At 37.0% G+C, this 23,501-nt stretch overlaps 5 protein-coding genes across 5 annotated transcripts; 3 read left to right on the top strand and 2 right to left on the bottom strand.

Annotated features, from left to right (window-relative positions):
* Positions 1–726: 726 nt before the first annotated feature.
* CBG27823 lies at positions 727–954 on the bottom strand (the record flags this gene model as incomplete). The annotated part of the gene is made up of 2 exons (XM_045240005.1): positions 727–811; positions 863–954. 2 exons carry the CDS (start codon positions 952–954, stop codon positions 727–729), a joined length of 177 nt encoding a protein of 58 aa, XP_045099894.1.
* A 3,386-nt stretch (positions 955–4,340) lies between these two features.
* Positions 4,341–4,793, top strand: CBG16777 (the record flags this gene model as incomplete). The annotated part of the gene is made up of 2 exons (XM_002645050.1): positions 4,341–4,571; positions 4,638–4,793. 2 exons carry the CDS (start codon positions 4,341–4,343, stop codon positions 4,791–4,793), a joined length of 387 nt encoding a protein of 128 aa, XP_002645096.1.
* Positions 4,794–5,131: 338 nt separating this feature from the next.
* Positions 5,132–6,353, bottom strand: CBG27822 (the record flags this gene model as incomplete). Its single annotated transcript, XM_045240004.1, has 2 exons — positions 5,132–5,338; positions 6,282–6,353. The coding sequence occupies 2 exons, from the start codon at positions 6,351–6,353 to the stop codon at positions 5,132–5,134; spliced, it is 279 nt and encodes a 92-aa protein (XP_045099893.1).
* Positions 6,354–15,139: 8,786 nt separating this feature from the next.
* Positions 15,140–16,837, top strand: CBG27821 (the record flags this gene model as incomplete). The annotated part of the gene is made up of 7 exons (XM_045240003.1): positions 15,140–15,640; positions 15,824–15,901; positions 15,959–16,035; positions 16,360–16,420; positions 16,476–16,556; positions 16,604–16,675; positions 16,727–16,837. The coding sequence occupies 7 exons, from the start codon at positions 15,140–15,142 to the stop codon at positions 16,835–16,837; spliced, it is 981 nt and encodes a 326-aa protein (XP_045099892.1).
* A 3,238-nt stretch (positions 16,838–20,075) lies between these two features.
* On the top strand, positions 20,076–22,764 carry CBG16774 (the record flags this gene model as incomplete). Its single annotated transcript, XM_002645049.2, has 5 exons — positions 20,076–20,104; positions 20,562–20,796; positions 20,846–20,977; positions 21,026–22,447; positions 22,642–22,764. 5 exons carry the CDS (start codon positions 20,076–20,078, stop codon positions 22,762–22,764), a joined length of 1,941 nt encoding a protein of 646 aa, XP_002645095.2.
* Between the last annotated feature and the right edge of the window lie 737 nt (positions 22,765–23,501).

Raw genomic sequence — 23,501 nt, 5'->3', positions numbered from 1 at the left:
CTCCTCGAGTTCTATCATATCTGATTTAGTTAGGCAAAAAATATTGATCCTAAAAGAAACTATGACAGGGCCCGCCATGGCCCGCTTTGGGCCCGTCCGCAAGTATGAATTTCCCCTTGATGTTGATTAATAAAAACTCACGTGTTGCAGTAGAAGGTTCCATTTTCCGTAGCAACAGCAGGATTGCAGCTTCGACTGCATTGATTTGCCACCTTTTCAAGACAAGTTGTGTGTAACATCCGGAGTTTCCATCTTTTATTCTAAATACCATCAGGAAGATTCTTCTGTCCACCTGGTCTGACACCTTGAAAAACGTAGTTGCCAGAATAGTCAGTAGGAAGTACTTTCAATTTTTATTATTCAGCTATTTCTTGTCTATCATTTTATGGTAGCTATAGAAATTTGAAAAAAAAACTAGAAATATACCTGTGTATCTGGTCCGTACGGCTTTCTCGACAATCTTTTCATCATGGGTGATGAATAATCCGATAGAGCCGGTTGCAAGTGGAGTTCCATCAGCTTCTCTGATCGAATACACAACTTTCGATGATAGATTCGTTTCCAGTGGACTTTGCGCCGAGAGATGATCCGTCTTGTTTCACGATTGGGAGAACGGTATCTCCATAACCATCAGTTTGAAAAACTCGAGCTGTGGGCTCATCCAATAGAACATGAACATAATTTCCTTGAATGTGAGTTGGAAGTTGGATACCATCGTTTCAGGCACTAGATAGATTGGCTGGACAGTGTTTGTTCCATCCGATAGAATTTGTGTGTAGACGAATACCCTAGCTGCGTCAGTAGGCAGTATCTGGAACATGAAAACATGGACTCCATGTAATTCAAAACAAAGAAAACTCACTTGTCCATCTTCATTGTCCGCTTTCGTTTTTTTTTGCCAATCTGGCCATCGTCAGCATTTTCCTGAAGAATCGGTCGCTCATGATGTTCCATCTGGCTTCTCTCTGAAATATTCACAAATTTAGCGAATTTACAGTAACAATCATGAACAAAACAAAACACGAATCATGATTTTAAAAAATGTTAGCAGGTTCCCTGTGGTTTTCAAACGGGAAAACATTTTTCACAGTAAATGTTAACCATTCTGATATATGAAAAACGCTTTCCGCAAATTGTTTTGCTCAATAAACAAAAGAAAATCGATGAGCACAGGTTTACGAGGCCCGCGGATATGGGGTGTGTATATTCAGAAAATTGTGTTCAATAGGGCGCGTTTGCTCTTTTGTCATACATATAATAGAAAAAGAGGAGGCACACATCGCGTGTGTAGTCGTTGTGTGGTGGGTTGGGAGCATTGGATTATCGGGATGTGCAGAAGAAGAGGTCAGATCATGAGGAGATATAAATTTGCGGGAGAGAGAAGGATAAGAAAAAAGAACAGATGGAAAGGTAAGGTGACGAGGGTGGATGCACCTCACCACCCTCATCGCCTCGTATAAATTTTGGCGAGCAATGAATCCTATACCATTCGTGATTCCATCTTTTGTTTCGAGTGATGATGATGGAAAAATTGGAAGTCGTGAAAAATGAAAAAAAAAACGAATGTGGTGAATTGCAGAAGCCTTATCACAATCACTGCTCAATAACAACATTACCTGAGAAAATATCTCGAGAAAATAGAAGAACAATAACAATTAGTTTATTTTAGGGTTCAATAAAATTTGAGATAGATCCGACAACGACTGGTTTTTCATCCCACAACCATCCCACAATGAAAAATCATCCATATAGAGCCGCCTTCATGAAAATTCGTTTTTGAGGGACCATTCAAATGTAGTTCCCCAGATTGATTTTTTATCTCGTTTTGAATTTCTACATCGGGATTATTTTTACTCTGTTTTCGGAATGTCTGTCACGAAATAAAGTCTGTAAATTGATTTTTCGTCATTATTGTCAAAGATATCTATTCAGTGTCAGGCATGGAATTCAAACCAAAGATTACTGCTGAATAGTTTGCTTTGAAATACGGTTTAGATCCAAACACCTCCGATATCGCCATGAGCATTTTCTCTACGATGACTCTTGGAAGATTTAAGTAACCATATTTTCTTTAATAGAAGTCCATCCAAACCATCAACGTCGAGCTAAATTATCTCGGTTCCTGCAAGAGATATCTAAATTTTGTCATTTGATAAAATGTTGGTAAAATGAAATGACAAACATTTTATTAATTTTTAATGTTTGATATCTTCCACAGCAATCGAGATAAGTGAGCTCAAAGTTGACGATCAAAGTAGATTTTATCAGAGGAAATACGGTATATCCTATAAGTATTAGGGGTTTGCAAAAGTCATGCGCGTCAAGTTTGGTGTTTTGTATCTCACCCAAAACAAACGGTTTGTGTTCAATTTTTTTTTGTTTTAAAAAGCGCGTTCTTGGGCTTCATTTTGTTATATTATATTCTGCTTCAATTTGACTTCTATAAAAAAAAACATTCTAGAAGATGTCCGACCAAAAATTTCGCCTTCGAGCATTTTTGCGGCACCAATTTAAGGAAGGAAAATCGGCTGCCGAAGCTTACCGCTCACTTTCTCCTGTATTCGGTGAAGAAGCTATATCCGAAAGTCTGTGTCGCCGCTGGTTTAAGCGCTTCAGGAGCGGAGATGAAAGATTGGAAAATGAATCGCGCCCTGGTCGTCCAGAGCAGGTGGACAACGATGCCTTGAGAGCAGCAATTGAAGTGGATCCTTGCCAAACAGTCTCTCGGAGCAGTTTGACTGCGATTTTTCCACAATTTCCGGACATTTGCATGCAATCGGAAAGACAAACAGATGTGGAAAATGGGTCCCTCATGAGCTTTCCGATTCGAACAAGGGAAGACGTGTTGAAGTTGCCAATATTCTGATGCGCCAAAAATCGTGGTTTCTTCGATTCGATTTTGACATCGGATGAGAAATGGATTCAGTGGGACAATAATGGGAGAAAAAAACAGTGGCTGAGTCCTGGCGAGACCCCGAAACCGATTCCAAAACCGGACATCCACGGAAAGAAGGTGATGATATGTGTCTGGTGGAACACACGAGGTCTCGTGCATTTTGAACTTCTGAGACCTGGTCAAACGGTAATGCGGACCTTTACAAAGATCAGCTGGACCGTGTGGACCAAGCTCTCAAACGCCAAGGCGTGGACACTTCGACAACAGTCTTGCTCCATGACAACGCTCGACCACACACTGCAAAAATCATTCAGCAGAAAACTCAGGGGCTGGGCTGGGAAGTGCTGCCTCATCCGCCATATAGTCCCGATTTGGCACCATCGGACTATCACCTATTCCGATCCATGCAACATCATCTGGCCGAGAAAAAATTCGAAAGCGGTGAAGAAGTGCAAATTTGGGTGGCGGACTATTTCGAGTCACAGCGAGAGGAGTTCTTCAAGAAAAGCATCGCTGAATTGCGCACACGTTGGCAGCAAGTAGTGAACAATAATGGAGAATATCTTATTGATTGATGATATCTTGTTTTGGTTTTACAATAAAAGGAAGTTGCATCAAAAACGCGCATTACTTTTGCAAACCCCTGATAATTGTCTCATTGATGACGAGAATGGCCGGAAAATGTAAATTTCACTCTTAAAGAAGCCGAAAGAGTCAAAAACCGACTTAATTTTTCAACAACCGACGAAAAACCATTTTCCATGGTTTTCGTCTTCTTCTTTTGCTTCCTGAGAAGTGCTTCTTCCTTCCTGAGTAGCGCTTCTCGGTTTCCAGCCGGTGAGAACATACAAAAACCATCAAGAAACCGTCGTGTGTTTTTCTCAGCCTGCTTCACTTCATATGTAAGGTCACGGACAGATTTCCGATCGAAATGGATGAAAGCCAAAGTCCTCGAAATTCTGAACAATCATGTAGATGTATGAGATCATCAATGTTTTCGGCTTGTACGGATTCTAGTGATAAGGTTAATCTTGTTATTCAAATTTTATATACTTGAATAGAACTTTGTTATTTGTTACAATACGTGACACTTTCCTCAAAGTTAATGATACGTAAGAAGGATAAGACCATAGCAGGATTAAACGAGCGAAGAATTTCTCAAAATCTGTTTTTATCCCCTGGATAAAGCTTATGGTGCCAGGCACAGAAGCTGGTACATATTCAAGTCCAAATAAACATTGGGTACAAAGAACAGAGCTTACACGGTGATATCAGATAAGTTTAGCCTATACGGAACAAAGTTCTTCATAAAAAAAGGAGGAGCCGATTCCGTCACGGGAGGAGTATAAATAGTCCTCTTGGTTGGTTTTCAAATATTGTTCCGTACCTTCCTCGTACTGAGCATCTTCCTACCTCTCCTGTGCACCCTACCTCAAGCCTGGAAATGCTCAGCCACTTCCTTCTTCTCTCCCTCGCGGCTTCTACCGTAGTCGGCCTCTCCTGCTATGGATACGACGACTACTTTGCAGTCGTCGAGACGGTCCATCATCGGAAGTTCTGCACCGCCATCTACGAAGTCTCCGACGGGATCGGATCTTTCGGTGGTGGCTTGCGTCACCCATCCCGTATCCCTAACATCGTCAACATGACAAAGGGAGACGACTGCGTCCTCCAGGTGAGCGTTTGAAATTTTAACGACATTCTTCAATTTCATTTAATTTAATGGCTTTTCTGTTATTAGCACGTCGATAGCAATCTGAAGGGAGTCCCCTCTTCGGACATCTGGCTCTGCTATTGCTACGAGAACATGTGCAACTACCCCTTCACCTGGAAGGAATTTGAGAGCCGTGGCCACACTCTCAAGCCAAAATATTCCAAGGGATTGAAGGATCATTGAGTGCTCCCTGGCCCCTTCAACCGCTTCAGACTCTTGACTTTTTCAACATTTCAATTCTTTTCCTCATTTTGATTATCTTGCTTTCTCCCTCTCCTTCTCTACCTTTCAATGCCATTTACGAAACCATGATGAATAAAACTTTTTAAATAATCAGTATTTCTCTCCTGAAGCTTTTCAGAAACTAAAAAGAAAAAAGAGTTTGCTTAGAGAACTGAAATTTTCCCAACTAATTCTCACCATTGCCTTAGTATCCAGCATTGACCATTTTTGTTGGTTACGGGCCACGAAATCATCTTATTTCAGTTTTTTTGAATAACATTCCATTCTTTTGTCTCTTTTCAATTGTTGGCAATACTGATACCAATTATTGTGTGGTTTCTTCGCGTCCAGTTGTCTTGGAAACTCCAGTTGAACAAATTTCTTGAACATCTTATCGGCTTCATGACGAAATTGACAGTTGTTGCTGAGAAAATGTTCCAACTCATCAAAAGTGAGTTTGTCAAGTATTGGTTCCAGATTTTCGAAAGTCTCGCTATCCTCGATAACTGAAAAATAGTAGATTATTTTTGAAAAGTGCACATGAATCGGTCTCACTGTAGTTTAGGGACGAGAATTTGGCCACCATTGTATCTAAATAGCTGCGGTTTTTCGATTTTCCAGATTACATCCCTGTTCGCTCCAATTTTGTTTTGAAGGTCAATTCATTTGAATTCAATCCAGAAGTTATATTTTTTGAGATTGAAGGCGCGATCGAAATTGGTCTGCTCAGTCCCAGTAGAAACTGTTTTTGGTTTGTCAAACATTTCAGAAATCACAGCATTGTCTTTGTCCAAATTTGAATGAACCGACGCAATTGATTTTGTCGACATATCCATGTACACAGTTTTAGCTTTCTTGACGACAACAGAATCTTGGTCACCTTGCCTCTTATTTTTGTTTCGTAGTTTTACTCGAATATCCACTCTTTCCATGAAAAGTTGAGCTCGATCACGGAGTTTTTCCTCGAGAGAATCTTGACATTTTCGAACAGCTTCGTAAGTTTTCGAAGATTGAAACACTTCTAGTGGAACGTAAGCGGATAGTTTCAGTAATTTTTTTCATTGATTCACCAGCCTGAATAACAAACTTGCATATAACATATTGGCATATATAATTTTTTGGTTTTTTTTAATTGAACATTTCTCATATTTTGAAATCCTACAAAGATGCCAAAAACTATGGGATGCAATAATGATGATAAATATGTCGAAATGAATGTTTCAAATTTGATATCTTTTAAAAAAACTTCTCAAACTTTTTTCTGTTAGTACTAAAAACAAGCGGGGGAGCACGTTTGCATTCGCATTTTTTGCGGGAGATTTGAGTGGAGAGTGGTCAAAGAAAAATTTAATTTCATGATGCTTTCTTCAATTTCAGAAAGCTATAAAAACGTTTAGAACATTTTAAACATAAGATAGTTGAACGAAAAATATTTTTTCAAACACTCACCTCAAAACCCAATTCCAGATATGTTGTACATTGTTCAATTTTCTTCCGCCGCTTATACTCCACGTCCGTCATTTCAAGTAGCAGAAAACTAAAAAATTACCATCATGTTTGAGAAAGTATTCCGGTTGATAATCATGATAATAATTTAATAAAATGATAATGTTCTTGAACTTATTGAAAATGTTCGACAGAAAGTTATTTCGAAAAAAATAAGATCATTTTCATGTTATGTGTATACAAACAACACAATATTTCGGAGTTATGTCTACACTGACTATGACTTTTCGAGATCTAATTTTGTTTAAAAGTTGCATTTGAAAATAAGAGACTGGTAAAAAAATTGGACAATCCGAACTGATGATAAAAGAATATAATTTATTACAGAACAGAGGAAGTGGCTGTGAAAAAACGGAAAAGTATATGATTGGAAATATTGCGTCAGGCCCAATTTTCAGTCTGTCTTTCCGGAGAACTCAAGTTTGAAGTTTGAAGTTTGAAGTGAAGTTGTCCAGACTACATATTTGCAAAATTGATACATTTTCAAAATGATACATTTTCAATTTTTTTACTGGATGTGCTCCATTGGAATCAAAACAGAACTTCCTCAAAGAAATGGAAAAAAAGAAGGCCCAGAAAGCTCCTAATATGACGTGTCAAATATGTTGGTTCATGACAACCTTGGGAATTCATATGAAATTCTGCTTGGAAAGAGCATCCCATTATTTTGATTAGCTTTCAAGAAACAGAGTAATGTACAAAGCTGCAAGAATTATATAAATATTTAGACTCATTTGTCGAGTATTTCCAAAAGTTTGAAAGAATTTGAATCGTTAGAATTATATTTGGGAACTTGACTTTTCGATCACTGTCACACTCTCATTTGTCTATCCTTAATACAAAGCGAAAAAAAAACCTAACCGCAAAAAATGGAGTTCGGTGAATGAAGCTCAGAAATCGTTCAATTTACAAGATATCCTTTTGAAGGTTCAAAAGCACTAGAATCCGTTCAGATTAAGAAGCTTATGAAAAATATGAATAATGTTCGGTTTAAAAAAAAAGAAGAAACAGAAAATATACAAGAGTAACACGTCTCGCTTCATGGGCTTTTGAAACATCATTGGGACATATCCAGAAGAGGTGATGCAAAAAAGATTATTGAACTGGAAACTAATGGGCTACTTTTAGATATGAGATATGGAGATTTCAAGTTCAATGACATCCAAAATAGAATTCGAAAAATGTGAAAATGGTGCAAAAGGACGTTGAAAGTAGTTCAGTAAATAATTGTTTCTAGAATTACAATTACATACAAGGATGAAATCAATAGTGAACTAGAAAACAACAAACGTTTTTTATACTTAACCAAGTAATTTAATTACAAAAAAGAGGATAGCAGCTTCCCAATAATAAAACATTTCATAGAATTCCATCAAGTCGAACGCTGTATTTTTCCATAAAACTAAAAATTATCTCAAAAAGAGCAAAAAACATTATGTGAATTTTCGGAACCTAATTTCTGATCGGGAAACTTTCAGAAACCGTTCCTATTTGATTAAAAACTATCTAACAAGGGAAGGTTTTTCAGACAACGGTTGAGAATTTGCTCAAAATTTGTACAAAAGTACTTTCGAACATGCTGAATCCGAATCCAAAAAATTTTTAGCCCGTTCTCAAAAAGAGCCGAAATATGGCCTCTGAAAGTGCTCTTAGCACTAAATTTTGGCCAAAAACATGCATTTTTCGAGGCTAAAAATTAGTTTTATAGGGTTTTTTGAGTGCGAAACTAATTTTTAAACATTTCCCTATGTTCTGTAACAGTTTTTGAACATTTTCAAAAAAACATTTTTTTTTGAAAATTTTTGAAAAAAATCTCCATGGGGTCCCCCCATACTTTGAAAATGATTTTTTGAAAATTTCTTGAAAAGTTCGAAAAAATGTTCCAATTACTCAGAAACGATAAAAATATCACTCTGAAAAAATTTGACAGCCCAACTTTGACAAAATTTGACAGCCCAACTAAAAAACAAAGAAAAAAGTTTTACCACAGTGGGGTTCGAACCACCATAGTTACTCCTAATGAGCCACCTCTTACCACAACACCACCCAGCCGACATTTTCTTCTCACGCTGATTTGGTAGAGGAGGGAGGGAGAAGCCGAAATCGGCTGCGTGGAGATATCGGGCAAAATTTTCAGACAAAGTTTTTCAGCCTGCTAGTGAGAACGGGCTAAAAATTTTTTCGTCATCGTATAGAGCATGTCTTAAATTATAAGTATACAAGTTTTGAGCAAATTCTCAACCGTTGTCTCAAAATCTTCCCTTGTAAGAATAATTTTTAGATTGATTTTGATACTTCCAGAAAATTTTCTCATGAAAGTTTTCACTGGAACAATGAAAAAAAAAACACGGACAGGGAAAGTGCGGAATTCATGAAACTATGTCTCTACAGGTTATTTTTGATTGTAAATCAAATGACGTTTACACTTTTTTGATATCTCTTCTCGTTTTTTCTGTGCGCCCAAAGTCAAGGGGGTCTTAAAGATATTGACCGTACTGTATCTCACTTGAATTGAATTCAGAAAAAAATTGTCATTTACAAAATTAAAGCTCCTTTAATGTTTAGTACAGTGCTCCACAAAATGATGCTTCCACCCTTTGGAGCCATCAACGTGAACCGAAAACGAGAAACCGGAAAAATTCCAAAAATCACGTTTTGGCAGATCCACAAAATGATCCTTCCATTTTCAAAAAGTAAGATTTTGGAGGTTTTTAAGCTTTGAGCATACCTTTTGAAGGCACGAATTTTTATGATTCTGACTCCATACACTAAGTCTCTGATACATGATTACTGAATCACGGAATCCAAGTATCGGAACTCCGTATTTCCGGATTCAAAATTCCGGATTCCGGTTTTTGGATTCTGGATTATGTGAACTGAATTGTGTGTACTGAATTTCGGAATACGCATTCCGGATTCTGTATTACGGATTCCGGTATTTGCATTCCGGTTTTCCGGATCAGCTTTTTGAATGAATTCAATTGTCCCGTGAATCTGATATTCAGGTATTCTTGACAAGCTAACATTTCAGGACGTTTCCTGTGGGTTACGAAAGCTTATGAGATTCTGAGGGACTTCGAATGAACTTGGCATTTTTAAAGATTCTCCAGGATTATGAGAGGCAACCCTGGATTCCGCTATGACTACCACAACTTCCGAAAAGACCATCGTTGGGACCAAGATTTGTTAGTCGATTCTGTTCAACTTCTTCGAAACGAAGTTCAGTTTGTTCGTACCTTCCGATAAAATTGCCGTTAATATCCGAGTTCATTCGAAATCCCTCAGAATCTCATAAGCTTTCGTAACCTTCAGGAAACTTTTGCTTGTCAAAAATACCTGAATATCAGATTCTAGGGAAAATCGAATTCATTTAAAAAACTGATCCTAAAAACCGAAATCCAAAAACCGGAATCCGTAATACAGAATCCGGAATGCGTATTTCGAAATTCAGCACACACAAATTCAATACACATAATCCAGAATCCAAAAACCGGAATCCGGAATTTTGGATCCGGAAATCTGGATTCCCGAATCCGGAAATACGGAAATCCGATATCCGGATTCCGCGATTTAGTAACCATGTATCAAAGACTCAGTGTATGGGGGTCAGAATCATAAAAATCTGTGAATTCGTGCCTTCAGAAGGTATTCTCAAAACATAAAAACCTCCAAAATCTTACTTTTTGAAAATGGAAGGATCATTTTGTGGATCTGCCAAAACGTGATTTTTGGAATTTTCCCGGTTTCTTGTTTCAGGTTCACGTTGATGGCTCCAAAGGGTGGAAGCATCATTTTGTGGAGCACTGTACTAAACATTAAAGGAGCTTTAATTTTGTAAATGACAATTTTTTTCTGAATTCAATTCAAGTGAGATACAGTACGGTCAATATCTTTAAGACCCCCTTGACTTTGGGCGCACAGAAAAAACGAGAATTTTTCATGTTGACACTTTTTCACGAACATTTCCCTGAATAGGTGTTTCGGACCATGCGAAGGGTGGAAGCATCATTTTGTGGAGCACTGTAGACTAAACAACTTTCATGCTCGTTGAAATAAATCTACTCAGTAGAGTATTTTGAAACCCACGGTTGGCGGTTTTGAACCTTAGAACCTTAGTTAACTAATAAAGTTCCAATAAATTCAACTAAACTAATAAAGTTCTAATAAAGTTCTAATAAAGTTAACGTTCTAATAAAGTTAATGTTCTAATAAAGTTAACTAATGAAACCTTTGTCAACTTATAAAATTAGAATCAAAAAAGTTCCACTTTTGGACAAATTGAAAAAACTTGTACATTTAAATTCTAAAAATATCACTTAACTGGCGTTTTCAAACTAAGAATCAATTTCTCATGGGAACTGATATATTAATCACCCCTCAAAAGTTCTGGAAACAGATCAATAAATAGTAATTGCCTTCTCCCTTTCCGACAAAAATACATGGCCGTAACTTATCGAACACAAAAAAATGGATTGATATGTTTTAAGGGTGTTGTTACTTATTATAATTTACTCGCCCTGGGCTCAAAAAACAATATTATCATGAATAATACATTGAATTAGAAACAATATTCTCTATCAATTTTGAATTAGGTGACAATGTGGCGTTGGGCTCATTTCAAAATATATTAAATTGTAGAATTTTAAATTTTGTTTGTATTATTTGCAACATTGTGACATTGTACATTTCGTTACTTTTTTTTCAGCAATTACAGTAACCCATTTTGCATTTCCATTTCTTTCCTTTTCAAATGACACTGAAAAAGACGAAAAAGAAATCAACGGGTTTAGATACCTAAAACAATAGCCCACGCACAATTATTATCTCTTTTTTTGGTGAGCCATATTTATGGCTTTTTCGACAATCATTTCTTTTCGTATAAATTTTATGAGGTTGGGGCTCATAATCTGATTTTGCCTTCCACTCGTTGTTTTTCAAACATTATTTTCAAATTTTGGCTTGTTCGGATTTGTCTATGTATTCTATTTTTACAAAATTACACTTTTCCACTTCTTTAACTGAAAGTGTTCATCTGAAAACTTGTACCGATGGTTTCTGGAATCAATTTTTGGTTGAAAAATCGGTGGCTTGAAATATGTGTAAACTCAAGATCGACATATTTCATGAATCAAAATCTGCCATCTCAGCGATTTTTTTTTGCATGAAGAAAAATGAGAGAAAGAGATATACACCTCTTTATTTATTAGCCCCATTCATTTCTCTTCTTTCTCTTGACTCGGCATGAGGTCTGAGTTTTTACTTGGGTCGAAAGGTTCATTTTCATTTTGGACACTCTCCCAACTTCCTTTTTTCAAGTTTTTTTTTGTGATTAATTTGTTTAGTTTATTGAAAAACGAGTTTTAACAAGATTCCTTTTTGTTATGTTTCAGATTTTTAAAAGAATGCGTGGTAGGAACTCATTTCTAGTCATTTTTATGGGTCTTTCGAGCTGCATTTGCTCAAGGATCCGAAACTATTTATACTTTTGCTTTTATCCCATTGTATCGCATTTTTGTACACCTTTTGTTTTTTTTTCCTGCCAAAATGCAAACGTCCATCTCACCACCTGTTCCTCATTTTGTCTGTTGTCGACTAGGACGCCAGACTCTTCCTAGGTTCAACACAATTATGCACTTTTTGGGATCCGTTAATGTGTGTGAAATTTTTTTTTCGATCTACGAAATCTACAGCACCAGATTTCGAAATCTCAGAAAAAAACATGTTGATAAAGAGTATGCCATATTTCCTTGAATTGAACTTCAACCTGGCATTTGCACTTTAAGCTCATTCGTTTTGATTCTCATAAAATATTTTTTTAAATTCTGTCAATTGATCACTTGCGGAGTCGTAATGCTTACTTTTTCAGTTGGTTGATTTTTGCATACATTTCTTACAAAAGTTGAAAAAAATTGAGCTTTAAGTAGTATTATGAAGATAACATCGTTTAAGAGGAATTGGGCATGCTCAGGGTCTGTTATCTACTAGTTTATCTTTCTGTCTGGATTTCCTATCTGACATTTGAACGAAATGTTGATTTATATTTTTGTGCTTTTATCGCTCTTGTTTTGAAAAATCAGCATACGACATATTTTTATATCCGCTGTTTTTTTTCGTTGCCTTACCGCTCGCATTTTCCATCGGTGCAAAAGTAATGAATCATTAAACTGCCAACTCATCTTCTATTTCTAGTGGCAGAACGTGCAGCGGAAAAAACCAAATATCGGAAAGTTCCTGGAAAAAATACATTGCCTCGCTATTCAAACATATCCGATGCATATTGATGTAAATGTTACAAAAATCTTTGTCACATTTTTTCGTTTTACATATTCGCGTGTATTTTTCTCTTCTTCTGAAAAAAAACTATGATTTTTAGAAAACGCACACTTGTGACCCATACTTGTTGTAAATCAAAATCTGTCAGCCACTACTTGTATACTTTTTGCCCGTCTCGTCTCCTCATATTTTTGTCTATAAACGTCCAAAAAATTCCAATTGTATCACCATCAAATTTCATAGATGTGTGATCAGGGAATGTACCACATCAAACTAATGAGTACGTTTCACAAAACTCACTACTGTCGAATCAATTATTTTCTCTTTTCATTTCTCATTGTAACCAATTAGGCAAACGATTTGACCATACACCTTATTTCTAGAAAAACTGAGGCTTCAGAATCTTCAATTATTCGAAAAAAATTTTTTTTTCCTCCTTTCTTACATTGATTTGAACATTTTTAAAAATCTTTTTACCTCTTTTTTTCCTGTGAAAAGTATAAATACATTCATCTCCCTTGATAAAAAATTTGTGTGGCGATTTGTATTTTTGACAATCCAAATTTTTTTTCATAACATTCGAACTGTATATCTATAGTTCTACAAATCCTAACGTGGTGTCTATGTGTATCTGATCAGATGACAGTATTATATTTTCACACAAGGCACCTATTCCGAAAGTCATACCATTTACAAAACTCGAGTAGAGGAAATGAAATACAAGGGAAGAATGGCAATGCTAATGCGAACACTATATTTTCCAAAGAACGAGGAAAACCGCGAAAAAACAACTTCCGACTCTGGGAACTGGAGGAGTGAGGACAGCATATAAATTTTTCTTTTTTTTCAGATCCAATTTTTTCGTAGTCTTGTCTTTTTGAAAAATATTTCTTGATCATTTTCTAACTTCCTTCAGAGGCTCTGCCAAAATTTCTCATTCGCTTTTCCGTCTCGTCCATCTCTCCCGTCTCTTCCTTTGTTTTCTCTAACCCTCCTTTGCCCTGTACTCATAGTAGCACATCCATACAGTCGAGCTCGACCTCCTCGTCCCTAACGACCTTAATACGAATGTGATTTCCATTCGCATACCTTGCTCATTCAATTCTACTCGTTTCCGACCATCGAAATATCCGAATTACCTTTGACTGAGCTCTTCCAATATTATTGATCTGCTGGACGGTGAAGACCGCATCTGCTGGGTGAGTGAAAGGAAAAAAAAAGAAAGCATGCAGTCATTTTTTTAAGCTATATTAGATTTCTTATTCTGAGTCTTCTCTCATTCCATTTCATTAGTTCAACCCAGACCTGCCAACTGTACATAAACGCCGTCAAAGATCATAATTGTTTTTTGTCAAAATTGTGAGAGAAAAAAAATCAGGATCGGAGTTGTGTAGTTTCTTTCAGAGAGGGCTAATTGTAAAAATTCAAACGTTGATGTAGAGCATCTACCGTGAAATTCGTTTTTCCATCCGTCCTTGGTATTTTGATTCTTTCCTTTATTCGATCGAAGTGCCAGCCCCACCTGTTCCCGTTCTTTCACAATATTCTCTGCCAAAAAAAGAGGGCTGAGAGAGAAAGAAAAATAATCATTTCTACTCGGTATGAACATCGGTTTCCAAACTTTCCATTTAACCAATTGTCTCAAAACTATATAGAAAGTAATATTTCATTCAGTAATATTTTTCATCCTGAATTAGTATTATTCTGCACAAAAACTGATTTTTACCAACTAAGATACAGGTATTATGGAATATTTTATCTGTTTAAGATGTAGCGCCAATTTCGTGAGTCGATATTTGAAAAATCGTACGGCGTTACTACACAAGCCAACTTAGAAAGCTAGTCTTCCCTTTTCTACTTTACTTTCTCCGTTTTTTCATATCTACTGTGTCCCAAACACCCCAGATATTTGACGAAAAGGTTTATATTTTTATGCGCGACAAAAGTGCCGACAACGGCTTCCGACTGAAGGCGGGAAAAGGAGACACAGAGAGGGTCAGAAGAAAAGGACGTTCAAAAAATAGAGAGAACGATATAAACAAATTATCTTTAATGTGAGCACCAGACATTGGTAATCGGATACTGTTCATGGTTGTCGACCTAGTGTGAAGGGTACACACACATTAATAGATACAATCTTCGAAATCACTATTAACACGCATTTCTTCGTTGCTTACAAAAAACACTTTTTGTGCGACCGAGTTTAGCACTGAAAAAATGTCGAAAGAATGATTTTTTATAAGTTTTTTTCTGGCCGTCCACACAGATATTTCGAACATCTATAACACCTGTCACGGTATTTCTCTCACTAAATTTTCCTTTTTTTCATGTACTTTCGCAAACTTTGCTAGATACAGTGCTAATAGCTTACAATTTTTTTGTTCTTTTTCCTTCTCCGCTCCTCGTTTTTTTCAGAAATTAGGAAATTTCTTACACCCACACACGAATTTCCCTCCCACGGAAAATCTTCCTCGATTTGTCTTCTATTTCCATCCAACTTCTAAATGAAAAATTCAAATTTCCAGAAAATGCCGAGAAGAAGAATTAAAATGGAAATAAAGGAGGAGAGACCAGATACACCAAAGACGCCAGTCACCCCAATCGCACCAGCCCCGTTCGTTCTACCTCCCTTCGATCTATCCTTGGCTGGCACTTTCCAAGCAGGCCCACTGCTTTTCCAACAATTCGCAGAACAAGCCCGACATATTTGGAATGACCGAAACCAGCCATTGAATCCCGCTCTATTGAATAACTTTCCGAACTTACCGTTTTCCCATATCGCCGGAGTTCATGCTGTTCATCCTATCGCAATTCAAAATATCGCTGCTTTTAAACTCCCCGTGATGCCTCTTTTTCAATGTAGAGAATCCGTATACGATCAAGTCAACCGAGCATTCCAGGACGTCTTCTTTCGTCAGCCGGGTATATCCATGGAAGAATTGGCTCGTATAATCTTCCAAGTCGCAGAGAAAGCAAAACAGTATTGCATATCTACGGGAGACGATCTCAATCTTTACTTGAAAGTTACTGTGAGTGTTTTCCATATACAGGTCATGTAGTTTTTGAGATTTTAGTCACTGCAATCCGATTTAATTATTATTCTGAATGATGTATATCGGAAATGCCGGAAGTTTCCCTCACAACCACCGGCGTTTTGGGACTTGGTTGGTTTTTGTTTCAGAAACAATTAGAAATATATAATAGTTTTATAGACCCTGTATGCTTTATATAAAGAGGCTCGGTCCCGAGGTGCTCCACTCACCTCTGTTAGCCAGATTACGAGAAGTACAGTGAGTGATTTCAAACTGAAAATGCAAATGACATCAGTACAATTGAACTATTTTCAGGTCGAAATGCTCAAACTACAGTGCCCTACAGATGTGCTGCCGTATTTCTCAGACCTTTCATTGATAATCGGAATCTGGTAAGTTCTTTCTTGCGCTTGAAAAGCCAAGAGTTAATATACCAGTGTCAATAAGTTATAAATTAAACAGTTAAAAAAAATCTTCTCCTAATCGTTACAATAAAGAAAATGCTCTTGTCCGAAACCAAGAAAACGTTTAAAACTGATATCTCATCAAGTTTTTCTTGAAGTTGCAAAAGCTAACTAACGTATCTTTTTAGTTTATTTTAAATCTTTTCATGAGTTCGCTCTTGCGCTTTTAAGAAAAAATCAACGATAAATCCGCTTTCATAATTTCTTGGATACAACAACAATCATAAAACTTTAGTTAATACTTTCTTTCAGCGAACCACTGGAGCCGCCAATGTGTGAGTGGAAAAAAGTGAAAATTTTTCAACTTCAAGAGGTAAATATACATTGACAAGACCATTGTTTGCATAAATTCAACCGATTTTTTTCAGGCCATAATAAACACTATTTATGGTCAACTGCAAGGAGTACATAGTGATGAGCAGTTGCCAGCCTTGACGTATCTTCCATTCGTACGTTGAATGTCCATAAATCTTTAGCTCAATCGGTTTTTTTCCAGGTGGTTAGATTGTTCAGAGAGTTTGGATTACCAATGAATGACACTTATCAAACGGAAATTATCGACCGACTGGTTAGTTGTTATAATTATTTAAACGACTTGTTTCTACAAAGGTTTTTTCAGAAAAGAAACTTGCCTCACATTTCGCCTCACTATTGGGACGTGCTCAGCTCTGAAATCAAAATTATGTTAAACCACGGTTGCAACCCTAACTTCCTTCCCGTTTCTGGTTAAAAATATTACTTTTGTATGCTTTAATTTTTATTTATCTTTTTTTTCACTTTTTGTTCACAATCTATTTGATCTCTTAATCCCTACTGAATTCACTTGAATCCTGGGTATTTAGAATGTTGTAGAATGTTGAACATATTCTTCTTCCACCCCCTCTAATGATTCTCAACTTTTCGAATGCACATTCTTCTATGAATCGTCGCCAGTTTTCAATATCATTTTTAAATTTTCTTGTATTCAGTTAATAAGAAAGGTGCTCTTCTCATTCTCCTACAAAACAAGGCAGAAAATTCAGAATGTAATCTAGATGCATTCTCCCCCTGATTTCAAAAATATCTTTCCACTTTCCGCGGCTGTAGAAGCTCCAGAAAACTTCTCTCCTGGATATCCACCCTCGATCCATTCATTTCTTGTTATTTATCATAATTTCTAACAACCCCGTCCAAATTCCGTTCATCCCAGTCCGTTATATAGTCCTCTCTCATGTACTCTAGGTTAGGAATTGTGAGGCATTTTAAAAACCAGGACCCTTTAAAGGCTTCGGTATGGTATCGCGGTTCGACGTGTCGTTCAAAACTACTGGATGCATTTCTACAATTCTCAGCTTCATTCATTAAAACAAACTTATTCGACAATACACACCTGTCCTATTGTGACATCCACACGATCTTGCCACAACATCTTGCATCCTTCCTGGCTTGTTCCTCACAATTAAAGAATAATAAATTTTTTAAAATCCGTAATTTGACAGCGTACTCATTTTTATGTAAACAGTTTAGTTAGTCAGAAGAGGAATAACACATATGCAACGATGCACTGAGTGTTTTTCTACATTTATCAAATCCGTTTACTTATTTATTGGAACTTTTACTGTTTTTTAAGTAAGTTAAAATTACAATCCATGTTTCATTTCACTTTTTTCACTCGCCAGCTAGAGATCAGATTATCGAGACTCGCCTAATCATAAAAACCATGTTCGATGTTTTTTTTTCATTCGAACAGGGAACTAACACTATAAATTGAGGTGATTGCACGTTCATTCGAAGTTCATATCTTTTCACAATGAAAAAATGCCGGTCATCCCTGCTCCCAATTTTTCAAATCTCCCGTTTGTCCGTACCTCAGAACTTTTATTATCAAAAACTGTGCAAAGTAACAGTTCACCAAGATTTGATTCATCTCTCTGCTCCTGCTTTCTTGCATTCGGTATAGGACTTTTTTCACAATTCACAAGATTTCCTGACTCAGGCCGATGGTGAAGCGACTGCGAAGTGACCGTCCTCAGCATGCGTATGTTTTTCGGTTTCTCTACTTGTGTGCGGAAACACTGTTGCCTAAATTCTTGTGCGTTTCCTCGCTCCCAAACACAATCTATAGCTTCTGAGTCATTTGATTCCCAATATTCACAACCGTTTTTGATGGTTTTGATATATATTTTTTCTCTCAAAGATAACGCCTTAATATTTAATCGATATTTTTCTAAGGGTCACTTTTTCGCAAGACACACATATCCTGGCACTTTTTCTTTTCCATCCTACTTGATTCATTCCAAAGATATGTGGAAAGCAATACTTATATCTTTTATCTTGATCTTAGGTATTTAGAAATAATTGAAAGTGAACGTATCCTTCCTTCAAGATGCGATAACTTTATCCCACATTCTGATTGTGAAAAATAATTTAGTGGTGATTTCAGCGCAGAAATAAAAGAATATCCTCTGCACCACCTTGTATTTTTTCACCATCCACATGTTTGAGAAGACATTCTTATACAAAATGACTGTCGCTTATGTCCCACAACCATTCCTTTCTCCGCATTCGTTCTTTTCTGTAGGTTACATTCTCATTGTTATGTTTAACGACACTGCTCACTTTGGTTGCGTCTTCTCACTCATTTCACTTTTCAACTTATCTGTGTCTCTAAATCTAGGCTAGGCAGTCAAATCTTATGTAAAACCGTAAGGGCATTGGTACCGTCGAACGAGCTGGTGACAACAAATAATCATGTTTTCACAAGATTTTAACCTTGTTTTTTTTTGCTCTTGATCACGTCGTCCTTTGTCATTTCTTTTATTTTTTTTTAGGATGAACCATTCAAGTGATCCTAGTCATCCGCCCGTTACTCCGTTCCATCGTCGCGCTCTCCAACTTCCTATAGAAAATTGGACCGAAAATGTGATTTGGACTACGGAAAAGTCGGCAGTACTGAAAAAAAAGTGGACGATTCAATATTTTGAGAAAACGGATCGTCGTCTCCAATTTCGCATTCGGCTCGTCAGTGGCTCTGGAGCAAGGTTGGTGATTTAATAGTGCAGTGAATAAAATGAGACTGATTTTCTGATCAGATTCAAAATTTTGTTCTAGTCATGCGTTGTATACAGTAGTAAGTTTTAATGTACTGTGAATACTCTCATGGAAAACCTATTATCGCACTTCGTGCTTCATTATCTCAATTTCTTTGAGAGATAACAAAAACATTTCAATTCATCAAATGTTTCTTATAATACCATAAACACTTTAACAGTAAACAAACGTCTGAAAATTAAGATAATTGAGCTCAAAGAGCAGATATAGGTAACCCTATTTTCTTTAATAGAAGTCCTTCTAAACTGTCCCCTTTAAACTCAATTATCTCGGTTCTCGTGCAAACTATCAAAATGTTGTCCACTGATAATTTGTTAATCATGTTGTTGTCAGTGTTTTATCAGTTGACAAAATTTTGATATCTCACAAAAAAATCGAGATAATTGAGCTTAAAGCAAATATACAATACTGTATTCTCCTTATAAAAGCCCACCCAAACTGTCTACTTTAAGTTCAATTATCTCGGTTCTCGTGCAAACTATCAAAATATTGTAAACAGATAAATTGTTGATCACATTATTGTCAATGTTTTACCAGTCGACAAAATTTTGATGCCTTACAAAGGACACGAGATAATTGAGCTCAAAGAGCAAATACAGGTTATTTTATTTTCTCTGCTAGAAGCTCACCAAACCTGTCAACTTTAAGTTCAATTATCGCAGTTCCCGTGGAAAATATCGAAATTTTGTCAACAGATGAATTGTTTATCATATTATCGCCAATGGTTTATCAGTTGACAAATTTCGGATAGATCTCATTGGAACCGAGATAATTGAGCTCAAAGTTGACAGTTTAGGTGGACTCTTATTAGACGGTAATCTTCTATTATAGTATTTACAGTATTTTAGCCACTTATCGTGAGATAGAGTCAACCTTGGATGTCTGTAAATTTACGAAAATTTGATGGGTGAGACTGTGATTTTCATGACTCTTATCTCATTGTGTTCTCTGGATTTTTTCCACAAAATTTAATTTTGAGCAAATTTTTTTCTCGGTTCCTGTGAATGATATCGTAAATTAAAACTGACGAAATGTTTACTATCAAATCAAAAATATTTTGTCAGTGAACGATTGCTGATTATATTCCACACAAAATGAGACATATGGGCTCAAGATTGACAGCTCGCAGGCATTCAATAATATTATATAAACGTTGTCAATCTTTTGGCCGATGCTGTATATTTTGACACAAATAGAAAGTATTATTAAAATATGAATCTAAAAATTCAAATTAGATAATTTGAACTTTTTTCAAAAAGTATTGTCAATGTTCTCCTGCACCCTAACTTGATCAAGTTATTCGAGAAAGAAGCTTTTTACTCAAGCCACCTTCTCTGTCGAAAAATGCAAAGTTTTGTTTTCAGAGAGGTTATCTTCTACAATCCCGAGGGTATCAAAACTGCAGCCCAGTGGTCAAAAGACCGTATTGACTTCTCTTCTGTAGTGGTTTCCACCGACCAAGAAGAGTTGGACCACACAACCGTGCAACCAGGTGTCAACTACTCGGTTTATCTAACGGCCGATGAACTGGATGCAAACAATACAAAAATCCGGTGCCACAATAAATACCTGGGAGTTGTGTTGTTTTCAGATCCTGAGGTATCAAAATTTGAATTCCCGAAGATTGCTAATCGTTTTTTTTTCCTAGGAGCGAAAAAAGGTCAACGGAACAAATAAAAGAAAGCCGACACAGAATGGAGATGGAGAAGCAAAAAACAAAAAGATGGCGAGAAATGGACGAGAGAAGGGGAAGGCAGAGGAAGAAGGATTTTTGGAAGAGGTAAATGACTTTGAAAGATATTTAGTAGCATGAAAATGTTGACTTAAGGTGCCACAATCATCGTCGGCAAACAGAAGATCATTTGAATTCGACGACTTCGAATGTTGTGATAAGGAGCCGTTCTATCGGCTTGATAACTTTTCGTGCGCAGCGGATTCAACCAACTGCCGGGTGAACGAAGGAGACACGTATTTCGCACTGAAGGAAAACGGAGAAATAAAAAGAGAATGGCTCTGCAAGAAGCATTTTGATGAAATGAGGAGCAAAGGAGAAGTAGGAAGCTCAGGAAACAATCGGCGAGTATGGTTGGAGCATCTACACGATCATAGAGAGTACGAATTGAAAAAAATGTGCTCTCTTTGTTCAACATGGAAGCATGTTGTGTGCGAAAACTTTTGCCTCGATGAAGATACGAAGAGCTTCGTTTGCCAGAGTTGCGACCCACTGCCCAGAAAGATGATTTCTGCAGCAACAGCTCTCCATGAGACTTATCTGTCGAAACACATGGAGAAATACTGTAAGAGACTTTTTGATGAATTGCGATGCAGCTCAACAACTTCCATTCGTCTCATTGCTTCTGGGGAATCTGATTCCATCGTTCCTGAAGGACCACTAACGGACTGGTTTAACGAACTTAAAATTGATTTGAACCATCCGTTTGTTTACAAACACATCGGTGTCTTTCAACAGTCGACTGGCCCTGAAAAGGAAGACATGTTCATGTTCTCTATGATGGTCAGAGAATACGTAAATGATGGTCCAAAGAAAGGTACCACATTTCTCTATTATCTCGACACCAATCAAAGATGCTCCCCGTCTCAATTCAGAAGCAAGATTTACCAGAAACTGCTTGCTTCTTACTGGGATTATGCAAGATCCATTGGTTTCTGGAAGTGTTTCGTATACATGAGCGCACCACGAAAGGGAGACGATTATTTGTTCTCTGGACATCCAGCAAATCAGAATTATTTAACCGACGACCATCTCTACGAGTGGTATCAAAAAGCAGTTGAGTCAGCGAGAAGAGAAGGGACGACTATCTACCAGCCAAAGAAGATATGCGTCGAGGAGAATGAAACAGTGGCTCATTTGGCGGATCGTCTGTTCTATGAGAACGGACTTTGGCCCGATATGTTGAAGGTCTACTTGGATGAAAGAGAGGAAGAAACTGGAGAAGAAGATTTTATAAAATTCGTGGAAGGAAGATCGGAAGTGTTCAAGAACAGTGTTTTCTTTGTCGATTTTTACCCGGAGAAACCTCTCAATATTATCATTTTGGATCGAGACCAGCTTTATCCCAGCAAAATTGCTGGTACCCGGGAAAGTTGGATCGACCACCAGCTAGAACAACACCTCCAATTTGATACCGAGAGGAAAACAAAGTATTCGACTCAAATTCAACTACGTGCTCTCGTTAAGGAAAGAGAAGAAAACAAAAATGGGGAGGTTGATGAGATGGAGGACGATCGGGTGAGAAAAATTTCATCTGGAACCAGCAATTCCATGCAATAGTTTGCCGTATTGATATTTTTGTTTCTACTTACTTTGCCTTTCCTACGCCCATTCTGCCAACAACACTTTTCTCTTTTTAATCATTTCTTTCGCCACAGTTTACCCTAGTGAGTTTAGCTGTTGTCGTTCAGGAAATCATAATAATTTTTCAGACTTCACATTTGCTCTTCTTCCTCATCCTCATGTCATTCAAGTCTCCTACTGACTCCAACAGAGGTACAAATGAGCAACAGACAGGTGAACTATACGTTTGCCAACGATCAACTAATGACTAAATCATTCAGTGTTGCGTTTCCATCTCCCGTGCTTTTTCATCTTGTCACATTCCAGTGACAACATCAGGACATCTTTTTTACCACAACGGTCACTCCCTTTTCAACTTCGGGTCCTGCTCAAAACCTTTATTTCTATGTTTTAGCGCATTTCACTTTTTTGCCTTTAGTTTCCTCATTTCTACCGTATCACAGATAACCATTTCCACTCTTGACATGTAATATATCAACCAAATGTAGCTTCTAAGAATTTTTTCATCACAACGGATTTCATCAAACTCTTTCCCAACCACCATTTTTCCATACAGTCCTTCTTGATTCTCCTCGTTTTTCCCAAGTAAAATTTAGCATTCTCCAATTACTTATCCATTGTGTTTTGTAACTCGTATGTGTTTTGTAACACTGTATTGCATTCAACTTTTTTGCCCACACTTCCCATTTTCTTCTGTATAACGGTCACCGTTCCCACTCTTAATATGTAATATACCAATCAAATATGAATAGTTTGTCTTTTTTGTCCCTCTTTTTTTTGTATCCAACAATCATATCCAATCTAATAAATTGCTCCTGCCAGACCTTGTTCGTCTCTCCCTCACTCTCTGCAGAAAAAAAGTTGGGCCTCGAGATGACTGTCAGAATATGGAGAAACATCCTAGCTTTGATGATCGAAAAAAATAATCTAGTGATGTGTCCTTACTATGAAGACCATGAGCCACTGATTTTCTGAAATAATGCCTGCT

The sequence above is a fragment of the Caenorhabditis briggsae genome, assembly GCF_000004555.2.
Source record: "Caenorhabditis briggsae complete genome, chrX, whole genome shotgun sequence".
In the NCBI taxonomy this organism is placed as follows: domain Eukaryota; kingdom Metazoa; phylum Nematoda; class Chromadorea; order Rhabditida; family Rhabditidae; genus Caenorhabditis; species Caenorhabditis briggsae.
This window is presented reverse-complemented; position numbering and strand designations above follow the sequence as displayed.